The sequence below is a fragment of the Pleuronectes platessa genome, chromosome 12, assembly GCF_947347685.1.
Source record: "Pleuronectes platessa chromosome 12, fPlePla1.1, whole genome shotgun sequence".
NCBI classification, from domain to species: domain Eukaryota; kingdom Metazoa; phylum Chordata; class Actinopteri; order Pleuronectiformes; family Pleuronectidae; genus Pleuronectes; species Pleuronectes platessa.
The window spans coordinates 7117909-7138141 of NC_070637.1; the positions used below are offsets into that span (position 1 = coordinate 7117909).

At 40.0% G+C, this 20233-nt stretch overlaps 1 protein-coding gene across 1 annotated transcript in view; it reads right to left on the reverse strand.

Annotated features, from left to right (window-relative positions):
• Nucleotides 1-20233, reverse strand: part of LOC128453811 (cilia- and flagella-associated protein 46) — a 77740-nt gene that overhangs the window by 46485 nt on the left and 11022 nt on the right. Inside the window, 8 exon segments of the mRNA XM_053436901.1 lie at nucleotides 86-180; nucleotides 455-578; nucleotides 1885-2049; nucleotides 2846-2910; nucleotides 3164-3295; nucleotides 6177-6298; nucleotides 6360-6404; nucleotides 10421-10604. Of these exon segments, the coding sequence (XP_053292876.1) occupies nucleotides 86-180; nucleotides 455-578; nucleotides 1885-2049; nucleotides 2846-2910; nucleotides 3164-3295; nucleotides 6177-6298; nucleotides 6360-6404; nucleotides 10421-10604 (932 nt within the window).

The following is a 20233-nucleotide window of genomic DNA, read 5'->3' on the forward strand; positions in this document are numbered from 1 at the left end:
AACCACCTTTCATCATGACAGCATACAAATAATGATTTCTCAAGTATAATCCTGCAGAGCAAAAAAATAAATGAACTGTACTTACTTTTTAAATTCTTGTAATTTGTAAATGACTGCTAAGTTGATATCCTTCCTGCTCATCTCACTGATGACATCACCCTCTGTCAGTTTGTGTTGAACCTTTAGAAACGAATAGTAGAAGTAGATGACACACTTAATTTATCACCCAAAAATGTTTAACTAAAGATCTATTGTGTCTCAGAGGAAAGATGATTAACTGACCATAGGTTAAGTCTGATCTTGATGTATTCAGATACATTGAAAGATTAAACGCTCTTTTCTGGGTTCAAACCAAACTATCATTAATTTCATAAAAAGTTTAAGCCACAAAGGAGAATACAAAACAGTTTTTCTTGTATAGACATACATTTTGCTGACAAGAAATGCTGTTTACCATTATCATAAAGAGTCTTGGATAAAGATGTGGGGCTTGACACTTGATCAATTCTTCTGTAGTTTTGGCCAGATCTGCAGCCTCCTCCATTTCCCCTGAGTCGACCAGACATTCGATCAGGTGCCTGAGAAGAAAAAGAGAGAAAAAGAAAAAAGAATCCTCCTACAAGTCAGTCAAAACTGAAGAAGCCTCTTGAATGAGAAGTGAAATACAAACAAATCCAGAGACTTGTGACAGTTGATTGTGAAGGAACACAACAATATCCACTGCATGTGGAAATATGGTGCCGTGAGTTTGATTACAGTCTCCACTGGTTACCTGACACATCAGATGAATATTAGTGAGAAATCCAGCTACCTCTTTTATAACTGTATGTACTCCTCACTACTTCAAACACAATTCAAGTGTTTTTGTAGATACTGAGATGTGTTTCTGATACTTTGTTTGCCTGTATTGTTCAGTATGAATAAAAACTATTCCAAAGACAATGCACTGCACGATTGTAGCAGCATGCTTAGATTTGAAAGGAAGTCATTCTGTGGTGAGTTTCTCCCATTCTTAGTTTACTCAGTTATATATTTCTGTCACGCGGACGTACTGTTTCAAATCCAATTAATACCCTGGCTGGCTGTGTAATTGACATGATACTGTACATGACTGGTACATTATATTCTCTAAATAAATTATGATAATAACTACTTTATTTGTATAGTGCTTTACAACAAACAATATGAAATTCAAGAACAATCAGAATAAAAAATTTATACTGGAATATAGAGCTGTGCATCATCAGTGTTGCAGTGAAAGTGGAGATTATGTTTGCGGATGATGCTGCAAAGGCGGAGCACTAAGATTGTAAATAGAACGGGACCTAGGATTGAACCCTGCATACAGTAGATTTGAGTGGGATGAGATTTAGCTGGTCATTGTCACTGAGAAACTTCGGTTGGAAAGGTATGACCTGAACCAGTAAAAGGGCATGTGTGGGCGATTCCTGCCAACCTCTCCGTTTTGTTGATGATTATGTGGTGCCGTACAGTTTCGAAAGCAGTGTTGAGATCCAAAAGAACAGGGATGGAGGATTTACCAGCATCTTTAGTAAACAGAGGATCATTGCAGACTTTCAGAAGAGCTTTTTCTGGACTGTAAAGGGACCGAAAACCAGATTGGAACATTCAACAAAAAAAATTGACTAATATGTTTGCCGTTTTTCCGGGGAGAAAACAATTAAACAGTTTACATTAGAACATATTCTATCCCCTTTAAATGAGGAAAAAGGCCATTAACTGTAGAGCCATAAAGCTGTGGCCATAAATTAACTGCTGCTTAATTAACTCTGTGTCATGTCTGAATCCAGCATGAGGCTGGACAGAATCAGGACTGGACCTATTCATGAGAGTGAAATAAGAGAGCATCGGGGGGTCACTTACATCATGAGCTCAGCCCTCCAGCTGTGGTCTTCGTCTTCCACCTCCTCCAGACCTTGTACCACCTGCCTGAGTGAGGGAACCAGGTGGAGGCACCGCCCTGGCTGCAGGAGAGGGTACACCGTCTGGAAATACTGCACTGAGGCATTGAACACCATGAAGTGGAATCTGCACGACGCGAACCACATGAAGAAGGAATAAACACACAGAAAACTGAATTATTTAGATGATGCACATGCAAGCCATTTCAAGTGTCAGAGCTGTATGGAGACATCATGTGAATTGCAAATGTGTGTGGATTAACCATTCTCCAATGAGCCACGGGAGAGCCCGCCGTATTAGCCCTTCTATGTAAAATGTGTAATATTTATTAATTCAATGCACTGTTTAAGAGAAAATTGTGTGAACAGACTGTTTGAGTGCTGCTAATTTATTCACTAGAGAATATGTTGTGCGCTAGTCTGGGATGTATTAGATATGTATTCCCGCTGGTGGTAATTTGGATTGCTCATTCAGGCCTTTTATTGACAGTTTATGAGTTCATTAGCAAAGAGATTCAGAGCTGTTTGCTCGTAAAGGCTAAGCCAGTATCTCTCTCGCAATTTCTATTATTACATCAATATTAAACTCCACTTTTAACCTGCTCATAAATCCTTCCTGTTAGCTGTAGAAATTAAAAAGGAATGTACGCTAAATCATCACCACTGCTGAATAAAGCTCAGAGCAAAGCATGAACAATCGTGTCTTATTTCAACATGCCCCAGAATGTTTGTGTGCAGCTGCTGAACTTTCATAAGCTGAAGCGCTCGCTGTTATGAGCAATTTGAACATTTCTGTACTTTGTTCTGCCGCAATTAGCAAACAATATCAGAGATACTGCTTAGGGCATACATTGGTCAACCTTCGTGACGCTGTTAAAACAAAGCATACTTACATCAAAGCATGCTTCTGAGAGGTTACATACCTTGGTTCATTCTTTGAAATTTCAATGGCTTTAAGAAAAGATGCCAGAGCCTCCTCAAAGTCCTCCTAAAATAGAAAGAAATGCAGAGGGGGGAGGGAGCAGTGTCACATCATACACACATAAATATCAGAAAAACTTGCAAGTGCAACAACTGTGAAAAAACAATGGCAAACATGCCCTTAAGGATGTCTGCATCATTTCTAGTTCATATAAGTACAATGTATCTCTACAATTGTGTTTATGTGTAAACCTCATTGTGACAGACACAGAAAGACACTCAACCCCCTTGAGGGGATGTGTCCAATTTACTGTGCTCACCATGCTCCCAGTGGCCGGCGGAGACTTCAGCTGGCCCTGACTGAGGTAAGCTCGACACAAAGACTGATTAGCTGGCGGATTCTCTTCAAAGTACATCTTTAGACACGCTGCGCTTATCTCCAAATAACCCAGCTGAAAACACAGGGAAGGGGACACACAGAGACCATATTAATATTTCAACCTTGTATCGTGTCAGCAGCATCTCTATGTTTGATGCAACATTAAAGCTATTTAAGGATGGAAGATGCATGTTTATAGGATGCATGAAAAACTGAATTAAATGCAGACTGCTGTCCCGGAGTATGTCAGTGCTGTGTTATATAATGTCTCCTGCCCGCAGTCACATAAATTCACACGTACGTTTTCATTCAAGCAATTGCACTGATGCCATGGGAAGTAGTCCTGTAAAATAAATTTAACAGTATACTGAAAGATTTTCACTGTGTTGTGATACATTTTTTCTCCTGCCCATAAAACAGTCGAAGATGAAAGTTATGAACTTTGGTTCTGCGTGCTAGGATGGTGGAGTTGTCTGGTGGAGATGTCTTTAAGTAATAGGATAATTCATGCTCCACAAGAGCACTGAAGAATGAGATGTTGCTCTGCTGAGGATGAGAGCTAATTTAGCTAATTAACGGATTGATGGATAAAAGACAATGCCTTCGATCTTGCCTTGTAGAAGACCCACCTTGGTTGCCGCCCACCACTAAACCATACTTGGTTTCCATTCAAAAAACTCTGTCAATATTATATTAAATTATGTTAGATAATAAATGTGATAACCAAAGTTTTAGTATAAAACTGCAAGGTATTGTGATTAAAACAGACTTCAAAATACATACATGTATCACATCAGGTTGTAAAAACTAAATTAATGACTTATCGCCTTACATCCTATGTACAAAAAATATAAAAAAAATTCACAGATAACTACTTTAAGTACGAGGACGTTATGTTTAAAAACCGTTACTTTACCTGTTAGTTAGCAGGATTACACAAAAACTCATGTGCTCATTGTCAAAAATCTTTTTTGATAAGGAAATCGATACCATCTAGAAATGCATTCATACAAATTCCGTACATTATATATGAGTGGTTGAACGGAAAAAATAATTAAATAAAGGAAACAGAATTAGAAATTCAAAAAAAATCTGAAACTCGACCACTACATAAAACTTTGGAGTTATAGGTGTAAAGACACTTTAGTTAGAAATTCTCAGAAAAAGTACAGACATTACCCAGAGGTTACACTTCTGTCCTACTGTAAACTATAGCAAGTAGGTAGTACAATCAAATTTCATTCCGATTTACATGAAATGTTTACCATCTGGTATATATACTTGATGGTGTGGACCGTAATGCGTGATTAGTGGACGTGGTCTAGTGCTGCGTGACGGACGCAGGATGTGACGTATTTATCCTTCTTATGGTGCACAAAACGCACACAACACGAAGCTGCTTCGCCCCCGTTCCCTGTCCGCCCACCCCCGCGGCTGCATCAGCTTCTGAGTTCGCTAATGCTCTGCCCACGCATTGCTGCTTCGCAGCCTTAGTTCAACTATGTCTCTCTTGCCCTAGGACAGTTCAGTCTTCATTAGTGAATATTCATTACTATTCCCTACTGGGAGAGTAGTTAAGAATTAGCATAGTAAAGTTACTGTAGGAAAACCGTGACATATTGACATCTTTCATAAAGCTCTCCCCATAGAAGGGCTCTGCAGAGGTTTCATTTCCATGATTTTCTAAACAGTACCTGTATTGTGAATAAAAACCTGTAGATAAAGTAGTTTTATTTTGACAACCCGGATAAATTGTCTCTACATGCCAGTAATGTCAATCATAATTGAGCAACCCCAAGGAAGAGGATGCCTGCACGTCATCTCAGCAGCAGGCATTTACTGAGACAAGCATGTTTCCACAGTTTTCACAGTCAGATGCAAATCATCTTTTATTCTTGCAGCCTGCTTGAAGCATCATGTCTTGTGTGAGTTCTCAGCAGGTGTGAAATCCTCACAACATGAAAACACTCCTCACAGCGCTTGGAGGGAAAGGTTGTAGGCACATTCATAAATTATTAGTTACACAGAAGGTTTTAGCTTTCAAGTTTCTATTGTATTGTGTTGTAATGAAGGTTTTGTGCTTTGCTTTTTAATTATCTTTTGGGTGTGTGTTAGCCATTAGTGTTTCTACCACATACTTTTATATCTCATTTATGTAATTTGTGTTGGTATGTTGACAAATCTAAGCTAAGCTGAACTGAACATAACTCCCGACATTGTGCCATTAAGACAGTGGGCATCTTATCTTTATTTACTGGGACGTAACATTGATATGCTAATAGTTAAGAAGTTATTATTAATTTCATTATACAATATAGGTTTTCAGATGATTGTCATTGATTATATGATTGATTTGATGAAAACAACGTGTTTAAGGACAGAGGTTATTCAGGAAGCTGCGATCACCTTACATGTTCTTTGTGTGTCTTGACCGACTGGAGGATAAGTTTATGGCACAATATACAGTACCTCTCTTCCTGACCCTCTCTTCCTGACCCCCCTATACCAGTCTATACCAGCCAAGATCATGCATCAGTGTAAAAAGTGTCAGGGACATGATTTCCATGTCGATTGTACAGTTTATTATTTGCCAAAAGTCTGCTTTAGCAAATTAAAATGTGTTTGGATTTCGGGAATATAAACTGATTGAGATGCAGTTTAGAGTTAAAAATAAATTCAACATTGGCATAACAAGAGCAAACTTGCCATTTAGAGTTGCATGTTAAACTTACTACACATATGTCTGAACAATAGTTAGAATCTCATATGACGGTGCATTACATTACTAGAACCCTGTGACTTTAATTTTCCTGATAAATAAAAATATATAATATCACTTTCAAGGAAACCACTATCCCTTAAAATATATCTAGAACAGTGCCCTCAGCCACTCACATTACTGTGCTGGTTCGGAACTTTAAAATCATGGAGACGCCGCTGCCTGAAAGTCTCACCTGTAGAGAAACGTCTGCAGAAACCACGTACAACTCCGAGGCGATGCATGGAGTCCGTCAGCTGGTTCCAGATGCTGTCACGTCCCTGATAAGACGGCAGGCTGACTGCAGAACTCCAGAGTCTGCAAACATGAAACACAGATGCTACATCTGTATCTACTCCTGAATCACTGCACAATGAACCTTGCTGCTCCTTTGCCTTGGTGAGATGCTGTTGAAACTCCGCATCTGTTGTTGCCCAACAAAACATATCAATAGTTTAACAAATGCACTAAGTGTGCAATAAGAATGTATCGTATTTTCCATCTACATGGAAGATCTCTCATTTAATACGTTGGGTTTCAGCAGGATATCTGATCAATGTTGATGATGGACCTCTGTCTTGTATCTTGTTTTAATATATGGTATGGTCCTCCTCCACTCTGCTCTCACTGTAACTAATAAACACTCATCACTACTTATCAGGACCTGATCAGTACATGAAGTCACTTGGTGTTTGTTTGACTCGCTCCAGAGTTTATGAGGCTGCATTTAAACATCATGAAAAATGACTCGTCAACATTTTGTGCTCAGTACAACACGAGACGCTCACTGTCAGGACTCAGTGTTAGAATGAGCGGAGCGACACAGATTCCGGATCAGACACCATCGATGCATAACTAAACACATGCCCGTTTATTTGTCTTCTAAATCATCCCAATTAAAAAATGAACAAAATAACAATTTCATCTGCATGAACTGAACTCGATATTTTGTGTGAACTGGCTCAACGCTGCTCGTCAGTCTGTGTTTACAACCCGACTCACTTCCGCGGACGCGCTCATGGAGCAGTCCATATTAGTGGGTGCTGAAGGGTAAAAATAAGATCTTAACCATAAGTCTGGTTTGTGTTTTATAGGGCCGTCCTTTACCTAACGGTTAAGTCCGCCTCTGCTCGTGTATCTGTGTCCGTCCGCTAACGTTAGCAGGCAGGTTAGCTGATGTAAGCGCTACCTCCATCCAAACTGTGAAACAAAGTGTGTGAAACAACGAGTCGACACAACGTCAAACAAGCAGAACAACTATACGGTTGATTCGTTAGATTGTGTGTTGATGTGTTTTGTGTGTTGAATGTAGTATTAAGCTGAGAAGGTACCGACAGAAATGTTGTACTTAACTATTCCACCATCCGCGTTTACAGTTAGGAAGCGTTACTAGGCAACCGGAGACCGGGTTTGAGCTACGGCAGCTGCGAGGGACAAAAAGGTTTACACTGTCACCCTATTTATTTAGATGCATAGAAAATACCTGTGTTTTATAGCGTGTCGAATTACAGAGCATTTATTTTTGAAAGTTATGAACTTGGATCTGAAGATTGTGTTGAATGTTTAATAGACCTGACATGGAAGGTATTATAAAATAACAACAGTAAAGAAAAGCATTCAAACTTATATACAAACAACACACATGAAGAGTAATACAGCAAATGTTGTTTCATAATATGAAAGAAACTGGTGCAAGAAACTGATGGTTGATCATAGCTCACTTTCACAGTGTCAGAAAGAAAGCTGCAGCCATTATTGTCATATTTGTTATATATTGTTATATTATCTCTCTCTCTCTCTCTCTCTCTCTCTCTCTCACAGACACATACAAAATGCACCTCTCCATGCTTGTGGTCCCGGCACTTCTTGACTTCAAAGTGCATCATTAGGAATGGGTTCAGTCAGTGTGCAAATATAATTTACTTGGCCAAACCAAAATGCGTCTCTGCTGATGTGACAGGGGACAGAGTTGTCAGGCAAAGCAAACTGCTGAGGCTCTCTCCTCATAATGGAGTCGGTGGTTCCTAGTTTGAGGTTTAATTGACAGGATACCTGCCAGTATTTCAAAGGCAGCATAGATAGCTCTTCAGTGGCCCTCGAGCACATTTGTTAAGCAGTTCAACGTGGGATCTTGCTAAAAATACACATAAAAAGACATTATTACATTATTTCCTGCAAGAGATTTTTTTCTCTCTCTGTCACTTGACCTACTTAATGGTTTGAGTGCGTGCTTTTATTTGTTGTTCAAAATTTCTGTCATATCATGCAGTACTTTGGAATACGGACGTGAATAATAGATAAGAGAGGTAAATCTCCACTGGGCCTGGTGTGATTTGGTCCAGGGTTACTCGTACAAGTTAATGTCTAAAGTGAGATTAAAATAATCTCTATGTGTCGTACCTACAGTGACTTACCTAAACTGAAGCCATGAGTAAGTTGTTTGTTTCCTGTCAGTGATATAATCAATTCGTAGCAAATGAGGCTGTGGCTGACTTCACAGATCCAGTAGCCAGGCAATCTGGTTGACACAGATGGTGCTGTATGATGATGAATAGGCTCTTAAGATGCTAAATGTGTTTGTTCAGCCAGTGCATTACAACAATGCACCTGTCCTGCCCTATAGCTTACAAGAATCTTTACCGATGTGTTATAATACTCAACATAATTATAATTGATACATTGCTGTAATCTCAGAAAAGTTCAATTAATGACTGCAGACGTAAAACCAAAGTATAATTATGTGATGTCAAAGGGAAAACTTGTTCACTGGAGTAATATTGAGATAAATGAGCTGATAACAGTTAGCGTAATATCCGAGGAAATACAACCACCGTGTACAGAATATATAATTTAATTCACTATCATTGGGGTTGCAAAAATGGCTCATATTGACAAAGAAAGATTTAACTATAGGATTACATGAATAACAAATCTAAACGTTTATTTTAAATAACCAACGAGTTTAAGTACACTGAAATGAATAGATGTTAAGCTCCAATTTGGACTCAGTAGCTGATTTTAGTTCCATTCAGCTTCTGTTAACCCACCATCACAAATATTGTTTTGCTGAATACTGCACGTTTAAGTCACGTTGGCTTATAAAAAGTAGAGAGGAAATTAAATTGCAATTAAGCGATGCCCTATGATGTGTGTGTGCGAGTTATCTTAGCCCGTGTGCACAGACAGAGGCCACGTCTAATGAGGATACAACCACATGACACAGTCTTGTTGCCAGCACAGAGGCACATCAAGGTGGAGAACAAAGAAAAAACGCTGCACCACCAATAGTGAAATTGCATTTAACAAAAGCCCTGAAGTCACACTCATGCCAGGAGGATCATTGTTAACATGATTTCTAATGATCATGATGAGTCAAAACTGATTTATTAGCTTTTATTTTCTTGATTCAAGGGCTTTAAAGTTACAATAAGGCTAATCCTATTATGCATTGAATATATGATAGACTTGATTTCACTTTCATTAATCAAAATAGAGTGGTGGGTTTTTTATCACAAGCATTTATATATCAAAAAGTCTATAAAAGTATTTTTTTAGGACAAGCATGGCACATGCACATTGCACCTCTCATACATAATGCATCAAAGTCAATTGGTTGAGCAGACTTCTCTGACGGATTAACTTTCCTGGACATAAACCCCACAATACCAACATATCCTTAAGACATTAAATCGGCAGGATCAAATCAATTATTCATCCATTTTCAAATTGATATAAATAATTCAACATGTTGCACATGTGAATTCCACAGACTCAAGAATGGTAGCAGCCAAACAGTGATCGCATCAGCTCAAATTCTTCTCTCCACATACATGTAATTCCCACTATACTTAACTATATTGATACATACATATGTACTAAATGTTCTGCTTTTGTGTTGACAGCAAAAACACTTATGAGTAAACACTATTTATGAGTAAAAACCACTTTCTTTAAAATTGTACTGTTATTGGTATATGCACCACTGTGACATCTTCAATAATAATAATAATTATTGCTTTATTTGTATTGTATACTTTGTGTATTTCTCAACACAAAGTATAAAGTGCAGCTAAAAAGAACACAAATAGTTGTAATACATAGAAAAGTACAAAAGTACAAAAATAATAAACAGTTATAATGATAAAAGAGATAAAAGACCAATAATAGCCTGGCTCCCGAGTATATTCAGGAATGTGCCTTCTGAGAAAAGAATGTTTTCAGTCTCAGACAGTCTATATTTCCTCAGGCAATTCAGTCCTGAGCCTTGGGACCCTGATGTCAAATGCTCTGTCCCCTTCACTTTTCAGCCTAGATTCAGGAAGTGACAGATGACTCTTGCACAAAAGTCTGCGGCCGGGACACAGCTCCACCTGGACCGTATCTGCTGCCTGATGGAACCTGGTGAAGTTAGACTCAAAGCACTGCTTCCAAACTGTTCACCAGACACCTGAGCCCAGAGGCGAGCAGCAGTAACGAAGGAAGGGAGCAGGAGGAGCAGAGAGCCTGGCCTCTGCACTGACTGTTTAACCAGGCAGTCCGAACCATTAGCAGACACAGGAGCCTCCATCATCTTCAGCTGCAGGTTAATACTAGTAAACATATGGAGCAAGAGCACAACACTGGTCTGCAAAGTTTAAGACACGAGTCAATCAGTGAAGGACTTTTAAGTGGATGGTGGAGTTAGTGATCAGAAGGAAAGCATCCAAAACTCACTGTGTATTTGCTGAGTAAGCTCACGTGGAGCTGGGTATAATTACTTTCTGAAGACCTCAAGCCCCCTCTTTAAAACACACATACACCAACAACAGTCATTGATTGGTTAATAAGCTCCAGGCAAAATTGTAAGCCCATCCCAAGAGTCCATTTCAAATCCTTTTTCACACAATTGACAATTAATTAATGCAAACTCAACTGACTGTCCAAACAAAAATGTGGCAGACTATAATGTTCTCATCCTGACTGGTTTCTTTCATACTTTAGTATATATAAATATTAATTTCCTTTAAGGAATGAGGTTTTCTATTAGATATGGGTAATTAGTGTCGTGAATCATGCTGTAGAGCATTTGCATGCATTTGTTACACCTCATAGCACTTCTGGCGCAGAACACCCCCCTTCCTTCATGACTCTGAGTCATTTTGAGCAATAAATCATTTCCAGGTTCTTCGCCTGGACATTTGATTCCCTCAAGATTTGTGTAATCCGATTTTGTAACAGTGAGTGGGTTATTGTCCCATCTGCTCCAAATGTGTACCCAGCGGTTCCTCTGCACCGTACTCATCGAGTGTCCTACTTTGTGCACGACACTCATGCACACGTTGAGGACGACTTGGTTTCCTGATCTGCTGGTTTAAAACAATTTTACAATTGAAAGATAATCTGGCATGTCAGAGCTGGACCGTCAGATGCACAGTTTCTTATCTACGCGAGCATGTGTTCGAACGCCTAATTAGGGTATTGACTCACGGCTCACGCTCTCATCGGAGATGACGGGTGTCACTGATTTGCTTAAACATTACCGATGTGGGGATTGGATTTGATGGCACCCCGGATGCATGCTTAGCAACAACTGACACGATGCCCAATCCTTCACAGTATGTATTTGCTGATTTGGTTGCACTCCACAGAGATTAGTCATTTATATCAAGTCGAACCAAAGCACCGGAGTAAATACTCAAGCTGTATTGCTGGATATATTTTACATCTATGCTGTAAATCATGCGTTCATGGAGATTCATAAACTGAATGCATGTTCTCTATAGGTGCTCTGAGCGTTACAAAACAAGGCCATGGACATGACTACATGCTTCTATCTCAGTTTTAAATTATGTTGATGCCTATTTGATTACTGTGTTTTACATTTCATAAACTCTGCACAAGAAACTAAAGTGTTTTACTGAGCTGGTCGCTTCACTTATGCTTTATGGTGTAATTATCTTGTACTCATGCAAACATAAAAACTCTGGCAAGGTCTTTGCTCACACGCTTATATCATCACTGGACAGTTTTAGTGTTTAATTTTACCGCAATTGCTCAACAGAGTGATTAAAAAGCCCTAATGTATCCGACAGAGATTGAGAAGCCATTGAGAAGTGATTGATAAGTTGGACAGTCTACTCCAGGGAAGATGAAGTATGCTGTTTATTCACCACATGTAGATTCAGCCAGAGCAAAGATCTGACTCTGGAGTGCATTTTTTGTCTGCTATGCATTCAGTTTAGCTTGGTCCACAGTGATGAATCTACATTGGATAGCTATTGGAGGGATTGCCATCAAAGTCAAGTGAAGTCCATTTTATTTATATAGCACATTTGAAAGCAGCCGCAACGTACAAGTGCTGCACAAGAAAAGAAGACACAATCTAAAACAAGAAAGAAATAGTATTAAATAAAATAATGTGAAAATGTTTCAGGAGAACACTCTTACCCCTTCGCCTCAACCGAGGAACAGCCAGGAGCAACTGATTAAGGGAATCTGAGAGATCATGTGTAAATTGAGTAGAGTAGCTCAGATAGTGAATGTATTCAGGGGCCAGACCATTTCTTGCTTTAAAAGAAAAGAAAACAACTTTAAACTCAATCCCATACCTACCTGGAAGCCACTGCGGTGATGCAAGTATAGATGAGATGCTGTCTCTCTTCCTGGTACAACTTATCAGTCAGCTGCAGCAGGGATGAATGGCTCATTACCAAACAAAGGGCATTAGACTCATCAAACCACAATGGCATGATAATGTCATTTGACATTTGATATATGGCATTTCAGAAAATTCTAATTGCACTTACAGAGAGGAATAGTTTAGTTTGGCAATGTACTGTAAAAGTGTATTTTAAAGCCAGTGGAATCGATGGCAACACATAGACCATTTCAACTTTAAACTGTTGACCCTCTACTGGTGATAACCTAAGAATAGCAGAGCTGCCTTCCCATTTTTCATATATCCAACACTTATCATCTAACAGCTTTTCTGATTTGCAGTGATCGTCTGAGCAGCGAGCCCTGAGACGCTAAGTCTTGTTTCCATCTTGATACCTGGAAGGATAAGCCGGGCTGATTGATATTGTTAAGAGGTTCCATCACAACCTTCTCAAAGCCATCCCCTCAGCGCGGAGACAGAGTGTCAGTTGTGATTAGCCACACTTTGGTTCCCTGCTGATGGGCATCAATAAACCACTTAAAAGACATGCTGGTTGCACTTTTGCCTCCCATCTCGCAGCGCCTGACAATGCCGCAGCACAGCCTGACCCGAATATAAACGGCATCTCATATTCACTGGAATAACTGTACCTTGGGTAACATCAACCGTGGGATTATAATTCATGCTCATTGATGTTCTGGATAAATATTCCGTAGCGTGTGCATTTACTGCTCATAGAAAAAATAGCCTCTCCTCATCCCAAATTACTTTTTTGGTTATGGAAATCTTAGAATTTCATTGTGATAATGGAGTAACAAAGGTATAAAGACCCTTATCTATTAAACTCAGCTGTCAATAGTCAAAAAAAGAAGTCTGCTTGGATTAGGTTGTGCTCAGTTCATAGGTGAGAATATACAATGCAGCCACTTGAGAAACAGAGCATTTCACAGGGATGTACTTTAACTCAAACATGATAGTTCATCACAGATGCACAACCAACACAATGAAAGTTATGTCTACACCAGGTCCTTTAGACATTAGTTTCATAACCTTATAACCTTATATTGACTGTTCGGTGATTGACTGTAACATGGTCACTGCTGAAGTGTTTATTTGCATCTTCTTTCATGTTAGCATTATAACTGTCTTAGTTTTGTTTGTCCCCTTCTAGATACCATAAACCTTCATAGCAGCATGACTGACAAGCTTTACTCTGTCTTTACTCCAGATGGATTTTTCCATTTTGGATTGATGGAATTTCTGTTATCTTATGTTAACTGAGATGGTCTTTGTTTTAGTTTTATCCCAATATTGAGACTTGTTATTAAATTCTCGATTTTTCCTGTTTTTATTTTGAAATACTGACCTGTCTAGTCATTTCACTTCCTGCCCTCAGGTTCCTCTCGCTCTCTGATCATCAACACCTGGTTGCAAATCCCTCACCAGCCCCTGTAGTTATGTCAGGCAACCCTGTATGTCATTGGCGGGGAACCTAATTGTGGCATTTGTTTGTTTGAACATGCAAGTTAAAACTCTTGGCTATAATCCACTACAATGATCATCATCATCATCATTACTACCATCTGACATCAGACTCCTCAAAGAGGTTAGTGTGATATAAGTTTGACTTAGTCTTGTTTTTTTGGGTTTGTGAAGTTTTGCATACCTCCTGCCTGATACTGTTGAGTGGAGTGATGTAACAAAGTACATTTACTTCATTACTGTATAAGTAAATACACTATTAAAACTTTAAGTATATGTAAAAGCAATTATTTACTCATTTTACTGAAGTAGATAAGTTAATCTTGTACTTTTACTATTACCTTTATACATTTTGGTCAGTTTTTTGTACTTGGACTTAATTTACTGGTAGTATTTGCCAGTTTTGGACCAATTATTTGGGTATCACTGTCGGACTATTCGGGGCAGAATTTAGCAATGTCATCAGTATCTGCTACAGTTTTCACTTTGCTGATGTGTGTTTATAAAACTGTCAAAATATGAACCACGTAGACAGTATTGCCACATGATGCTGCAGGTGACACTTTTAGGATTTTGTAATTGTTTCTGTATTTTTGGATGCACCATATTCAACATGGCCTGGACAAGCAGATGTTTTCACATCACCTTTAAATATTCATCCATATTATGCTAGCTTCCCAAGGGTTGTAGATGGAAATTCCTAACAGATGGAGATGTCAAATCCATTCCTTGGTCTTTTGTATTGTAGAATTAATTATTAGCAATGACAGCGAAACGATTTCTGCTCTCTATGCCATGGATATGACATTTTCAAATTCCATGCATTTCCGACTTGACATTATGAACTGTGACTAAATCTGACACTTTTCTTTCAAAGAGATAAAAATAATCTATTTTCATGAATATTTCAGGAGGAACTTGTCAGTCACAGAATGGTTCACCTGGCTAATGAAAAGACATATTTCAATCGTGCTGTTATATATAAAGTCCTGAATGAGTCTGTGAATGTGTGTGTGTGTATGTGTGTGTTGCTTCACGGGTGGCTGCTGTGCTTCTCCATCCCGGTGCACATCCTGCCGGGGTGCTGAGGAGGAGCAGCCTGCGTCTGGAAGAGCTGGATCAAAAGCATAAGGACCCTCAGTGATATTCAATATTTCTGCCACAGCACCAAGGTCAGGAACCATGGTAACCAGCCACAGCACCCACCACCCCCTCCCCTGCCTTTTTTACATCTTATCCAATTTTCTTCTATTTCTTTTCTGCGATTCTTTAAAAACAGCTTTTACTCCCTAGAAACAAATCAACAAGTGACAGTAGGCAACTGACCATCAAGCGGCGTCAAGCTAGTAATTTTACTCTACATAGATTTGCGACTGAGCTGTTGTCGTGCAACGCTCATGACAAAGTTCACATCACGGTCACGTTATGAAAGCCATTTCTGAAGGAGCAGCTCCCCCCCTCACTCCGCCTCCTCACCCTGTCTCGTTTCTACTCTTTGATGATAAGAAAAGCAACATTTGATGGAAAAAATTACTACATTAAACTTCCAGCAAATCAGTGCATGGGCCAACCAGCTAGGAATATATGCATGCTTACCAACTGGAATGTGAATGGAACATTTCTCCTGTTTTCTTGCTGTGAGTTGTAAAATCTTGACTGTGTATTTCAGATGCTTGTCCAGTGTTTTGGTGTCTGATGAAGCGTTAATCTGTTACTGTCGCTCAAACTAAAGTACCTGAGTCAACTAAGGAAAAGGTCAGCATCTGAACACTATAAACATGTGAATATCCAGAATCTGTAGACAAGGAACTAGATTAGAAGACTTCTGGTTTCCTTTTCTAGTTTGATGCATCACGTTTGAGCAGGTTTTGCTTACCCGGTGTTAAACAGTCTGTGTTAACAGCACAAGAGGTTGAACGCAGTGACCGACATGCATCGGCTATCAGCTTTTTAACTACTTGCATTCAGATACACATATCTGTAACTGTTAGAGATAAGGTGAAATGTCATCTGAACCTAAAACATCCATGAAAAGGGTGGAGAAATGTTTGACCCGTGTAGATGGTTAACTGTGTACAGTGATTGGAAGACAGAGTCATGATCCACATATCTGCTGTTTTCCCTGGTAGCTTCAAAGTATTTGCTGTTGCCCCTTGAGCCAAATTCGTCAGCAGACGATAGCCGATGGGCTCCAATATCGGTCTGCATCCTGACTGGCTCATGATCCGTGTAATTTTTATTTGGAAAAATCCATTGTGGCTCAGTTGCCTGAACACCCTCCCAACCTCATTGGAGCAGGTTGGATCTGCTAACACACTGCTATAGCAGCATCTAAGATTGGATTGTGTCGATGAATGATGCCATGGCCCATTGCTGATGGTTGACAGTCTATTATTATTACCAGCCAAAACAAGGATGAGGTGACAGCGATGCTCAGCACTAGGTTATAATGAGAAACTGACGGTGAAGGTTTTCCACCACCATTGCTAATGGTAGTGATTATAAGTTTTAAATAAACCTGCCCACCAGCCAGCCCATCAAATTGCCAAATCCGTACACATCACTGAACTCTAATCGGAGACTGGTTTGTTCCCAGTGGTAAATTACAACAGTAGATGTGCTACTTGTTTTTGTTATTTATCCAAAGCCATGAACTATGAAAGGATTCTGGCGCTGATGATTAAGCCTGGTTTGGTTACTGCTGAGTTTGATGTGTTAGTAAGCTGAAGAGGCCAACTTTTGCAGCAGTTGCTTTAGAGCAGATAAACACACTTGATCAGTGCAGCCCCCTCAATGCACACAACTTCAACATGTGGACAAATCCAAAACTTTACACAAGATCTGACTGTGTTACCTTGTGTTTACAGTAAATACTAAGGCCTATAAGGATGACCGCAAGGGATCTAAAAGAACATCGGAGTAGGAGGAGATGGAGGAAGGGGTGATACCTCTCTGTCATCACATGCCCTTTAGGATGATCCCTGCTTTTATTCCGGTTCACAGGGCTTTTCTTTCACCGGGCTGAATAGTGCGGATTAGGGCACTTCTTTCTCACTTCACAATCCAACTTGAGAGAAACACTTTATGTAAGGGTACAGATGGGCTTTTACGCTGCTGAAAACCACTCCCTTGTGAGCCAAGACTTCAAGTTCGACCTAATGCAGGCTATCCCCATCTTTCTCCCTCTCACTCTCTCACATCCACAGGACTCCATAACTCTTTGCTCAATTTATTCTTTTGTATAAGCCTACAGGGTGTAAGTGTTCTGAACCATGCATGCTCCTATAAAAAGACTACTCCCTCTTTTCCTCCCGCCTCCTCCGACACGCTGACCTTGCTACCCAAGTGCTTGCTGCCATTTCATCCAGTGACCTACACCAGTTTTTATGTCTGAAGGTCAGGCTGTCAACTCTGCTTCTTCTTCATTCAGTGTTTCCTCAGATCGGAGTTACACCAGTGTCTTCTCAGTCTTTAGTCCAAACACACACACACAGGCTTGACAGCAATATTAAATCTCACACAGATTAAAAAGACAGATTCAAATGTTGCCTGGTTTATGAGAGATTGGGTTATTTCTGCATCTCGCATTGTGGTAAAGATGACGTTGTGACAGAATATTACAAAAGCGACCCTGAAGAAAAATAGAGCAACATCGCCAGTTTAGACTGAATCAGCTATTTCTTTTCAGGAAATTGTTCAGATCCTCTTCCGAATGTGAAACTTGCACCGAAGCTGAAACCCCCAGGATCCTAAGGGCTTAGATCCCAGCTTGATGTGTATGATGTTGTGTAAGGATACCGCAGACACCTCCTGTGAACAGACAGCTTGACTACTGTTTACAGCAGATGCAAAGACATCAACACTGAAAACACTGCTGGCTATAGCCTATTAAACTTACATTGTGTTCTTCTTTTTTAATGTTGTTCTAGGTGCCATCACAGATGTTCTCCAATTCAACCACTGACAGGGGGTGGATGCTAAGAAGACTAAGATAACAGGAATGCATCTCGGGTTCAGTTTTTGAAGGGGTACAGTATTTTGTCCTTGTCCTTGGTTTTGTGATGTAAATTAATTTTATTACCACTACACAACACTTTATATGTAGCAGTAACATGATGTTCCTGTCATCTAGTGTTTACGTCATGAATGTAAAAGCCTTGAAGTTCTGCAAGCTGTACAGCACATATGGCTGAGTTATTGTGGCAGCTCCTGATATCCACACATGTGCAGTTCAACATAACGATCACATCATAGAGCTCAGATTGGTAATCCTGTAGAAGCTAGCAATATCAGCCTATACTTTGAAAACAATGCAACAAATAACATCCTCTCCCATCAGCCCTCTTGTTAATGCTACATCCCTAAAACGCATGAAAGGCTACAAGGCAACTTTCAGTTGACTTGCTCGGTAACTTCTGACGATCAGTTAGTGACTGACAGGTACGCCAGCCAATCATATTCTTCAGTGATGTTTATAACAGATCAGCTAGGGCCACAGTCATCGGCTGTATTCCTATTTTTTCTGAATAGTATTAATTGGAGTCTATCAGGACATGAAGATGATTTCAACAAATAAGATAAACCTGTTTCAGAAACAACCCTACCCTGAAATAAATTGTAATCTAGAAGAGGATTAAACATATCTTCAAGCATAAGACAACTAAAAGCACAATTCTATGTTTCTATACACGGATCTGGAGAGATAAGATATCCAGATGGTTATAGTGAGACCTTGATAAGGTGCAAGCGCTAATATTTCACTGTAATGACTTTTCTTCATGACATTTTCTCCTTTCCTAGATTTCACTTTATCAGTTGACAAATGGTGCTCACTTCAGCCAATTGTACTTTGCCACACAGACTATGCGAGCCAGTCATGTCCTTGCATTAAGACTCTAAATCTGTTCCTCTCTCCACTGCTGCCAACTTCTCATTTCAGTGTCATATCATTGGAGCCATCTCCACCACTCGATCTAATCTAATTAGATATCGAATCACAACCAAGGTCTAGACGCCATTGAAATATCCATCCATCATCTATACTGCTTATCTTTTGTGGCTCGCGGGGGTGCTGGAGCCATTCGGTGAGAGGAGGGGAACATCCTTGACAAGCCACTAGCGACAAACAAATATTCACATTCACACCTATGGACAATGTAATGCCCTGTCCCAGTTCCTCTCTCTTGGCCGTACACCTAGATATGAAGTACCCTTCACTGGGAGTGTCCCCATCCGAACAGAGCCACAAGGGGCCGGGCTAGAAAATCTTCCCTTAGGAATTTGCACAACACGCGTTACGTCATCAGCAGCCAACTAATGTTATCACAGTGACAAACAACATAAACTGACATTATTATATTAACAACATTATAATAGTGAGACATCTGAAAACTGCAGGACAGACAGGACAGATTGATCTATTGATCAATTCGCAGAAGAGATGTGACAAAGCTAACCTTTCAAGGCCACACGCAAAACAAAGAGAGAGGGCCGAGTGGTAGGGTTAGGGGGCGAATTTGGACAGAGCCTTAAGGCCGAATTATAGTCCTACGACTGCAACCGCGGAAGGCCACGCATTTGCATCGACGGACTCGTTTTGGTTTATGCTTCTCTAACGTGTTGCGCGTGTTGCAACGCAATTCACCGCCAGAACCCTAGGCGGAGTAACGTTGTTTGTCGAAGACAAAACACACAAAGAAGAGACGTCTTCTTCTTCGTTGACTGTTTATTTAGATCGCCACTCCGGCTCCTAATAGCCTATTTCTGGCGGACAAATCGGTCAGTGACGGGTTATACAAGTGGTCATACTTTCAGATCTCTTCTGCCAAGTGCTCTTCTATTTGGTCCATATTCCTTCTTCTAAATCTTCCGTGATTTCCGCGTATTGTGGGGCATGAAACCGGAAACTAGACTCCGGACGGGATGTAGTAAGCAGACCAATCACAAGCCTTGCAGGCTGCGTGAGGCTCGCGTTGCTTTGTCGTGTAGTTACAAAAATTGGCGGACGCACGCAAGCCCGCAGAGGGCACGAAAGGGGCGTGTTGCGTGTCTTGCGTGCATGTGTGCGTGAGTGCAACCCGACTATAATTCGGCCTTTAGTCTCTAATTAAACTAAGCTGCATGTCCTTGGACTG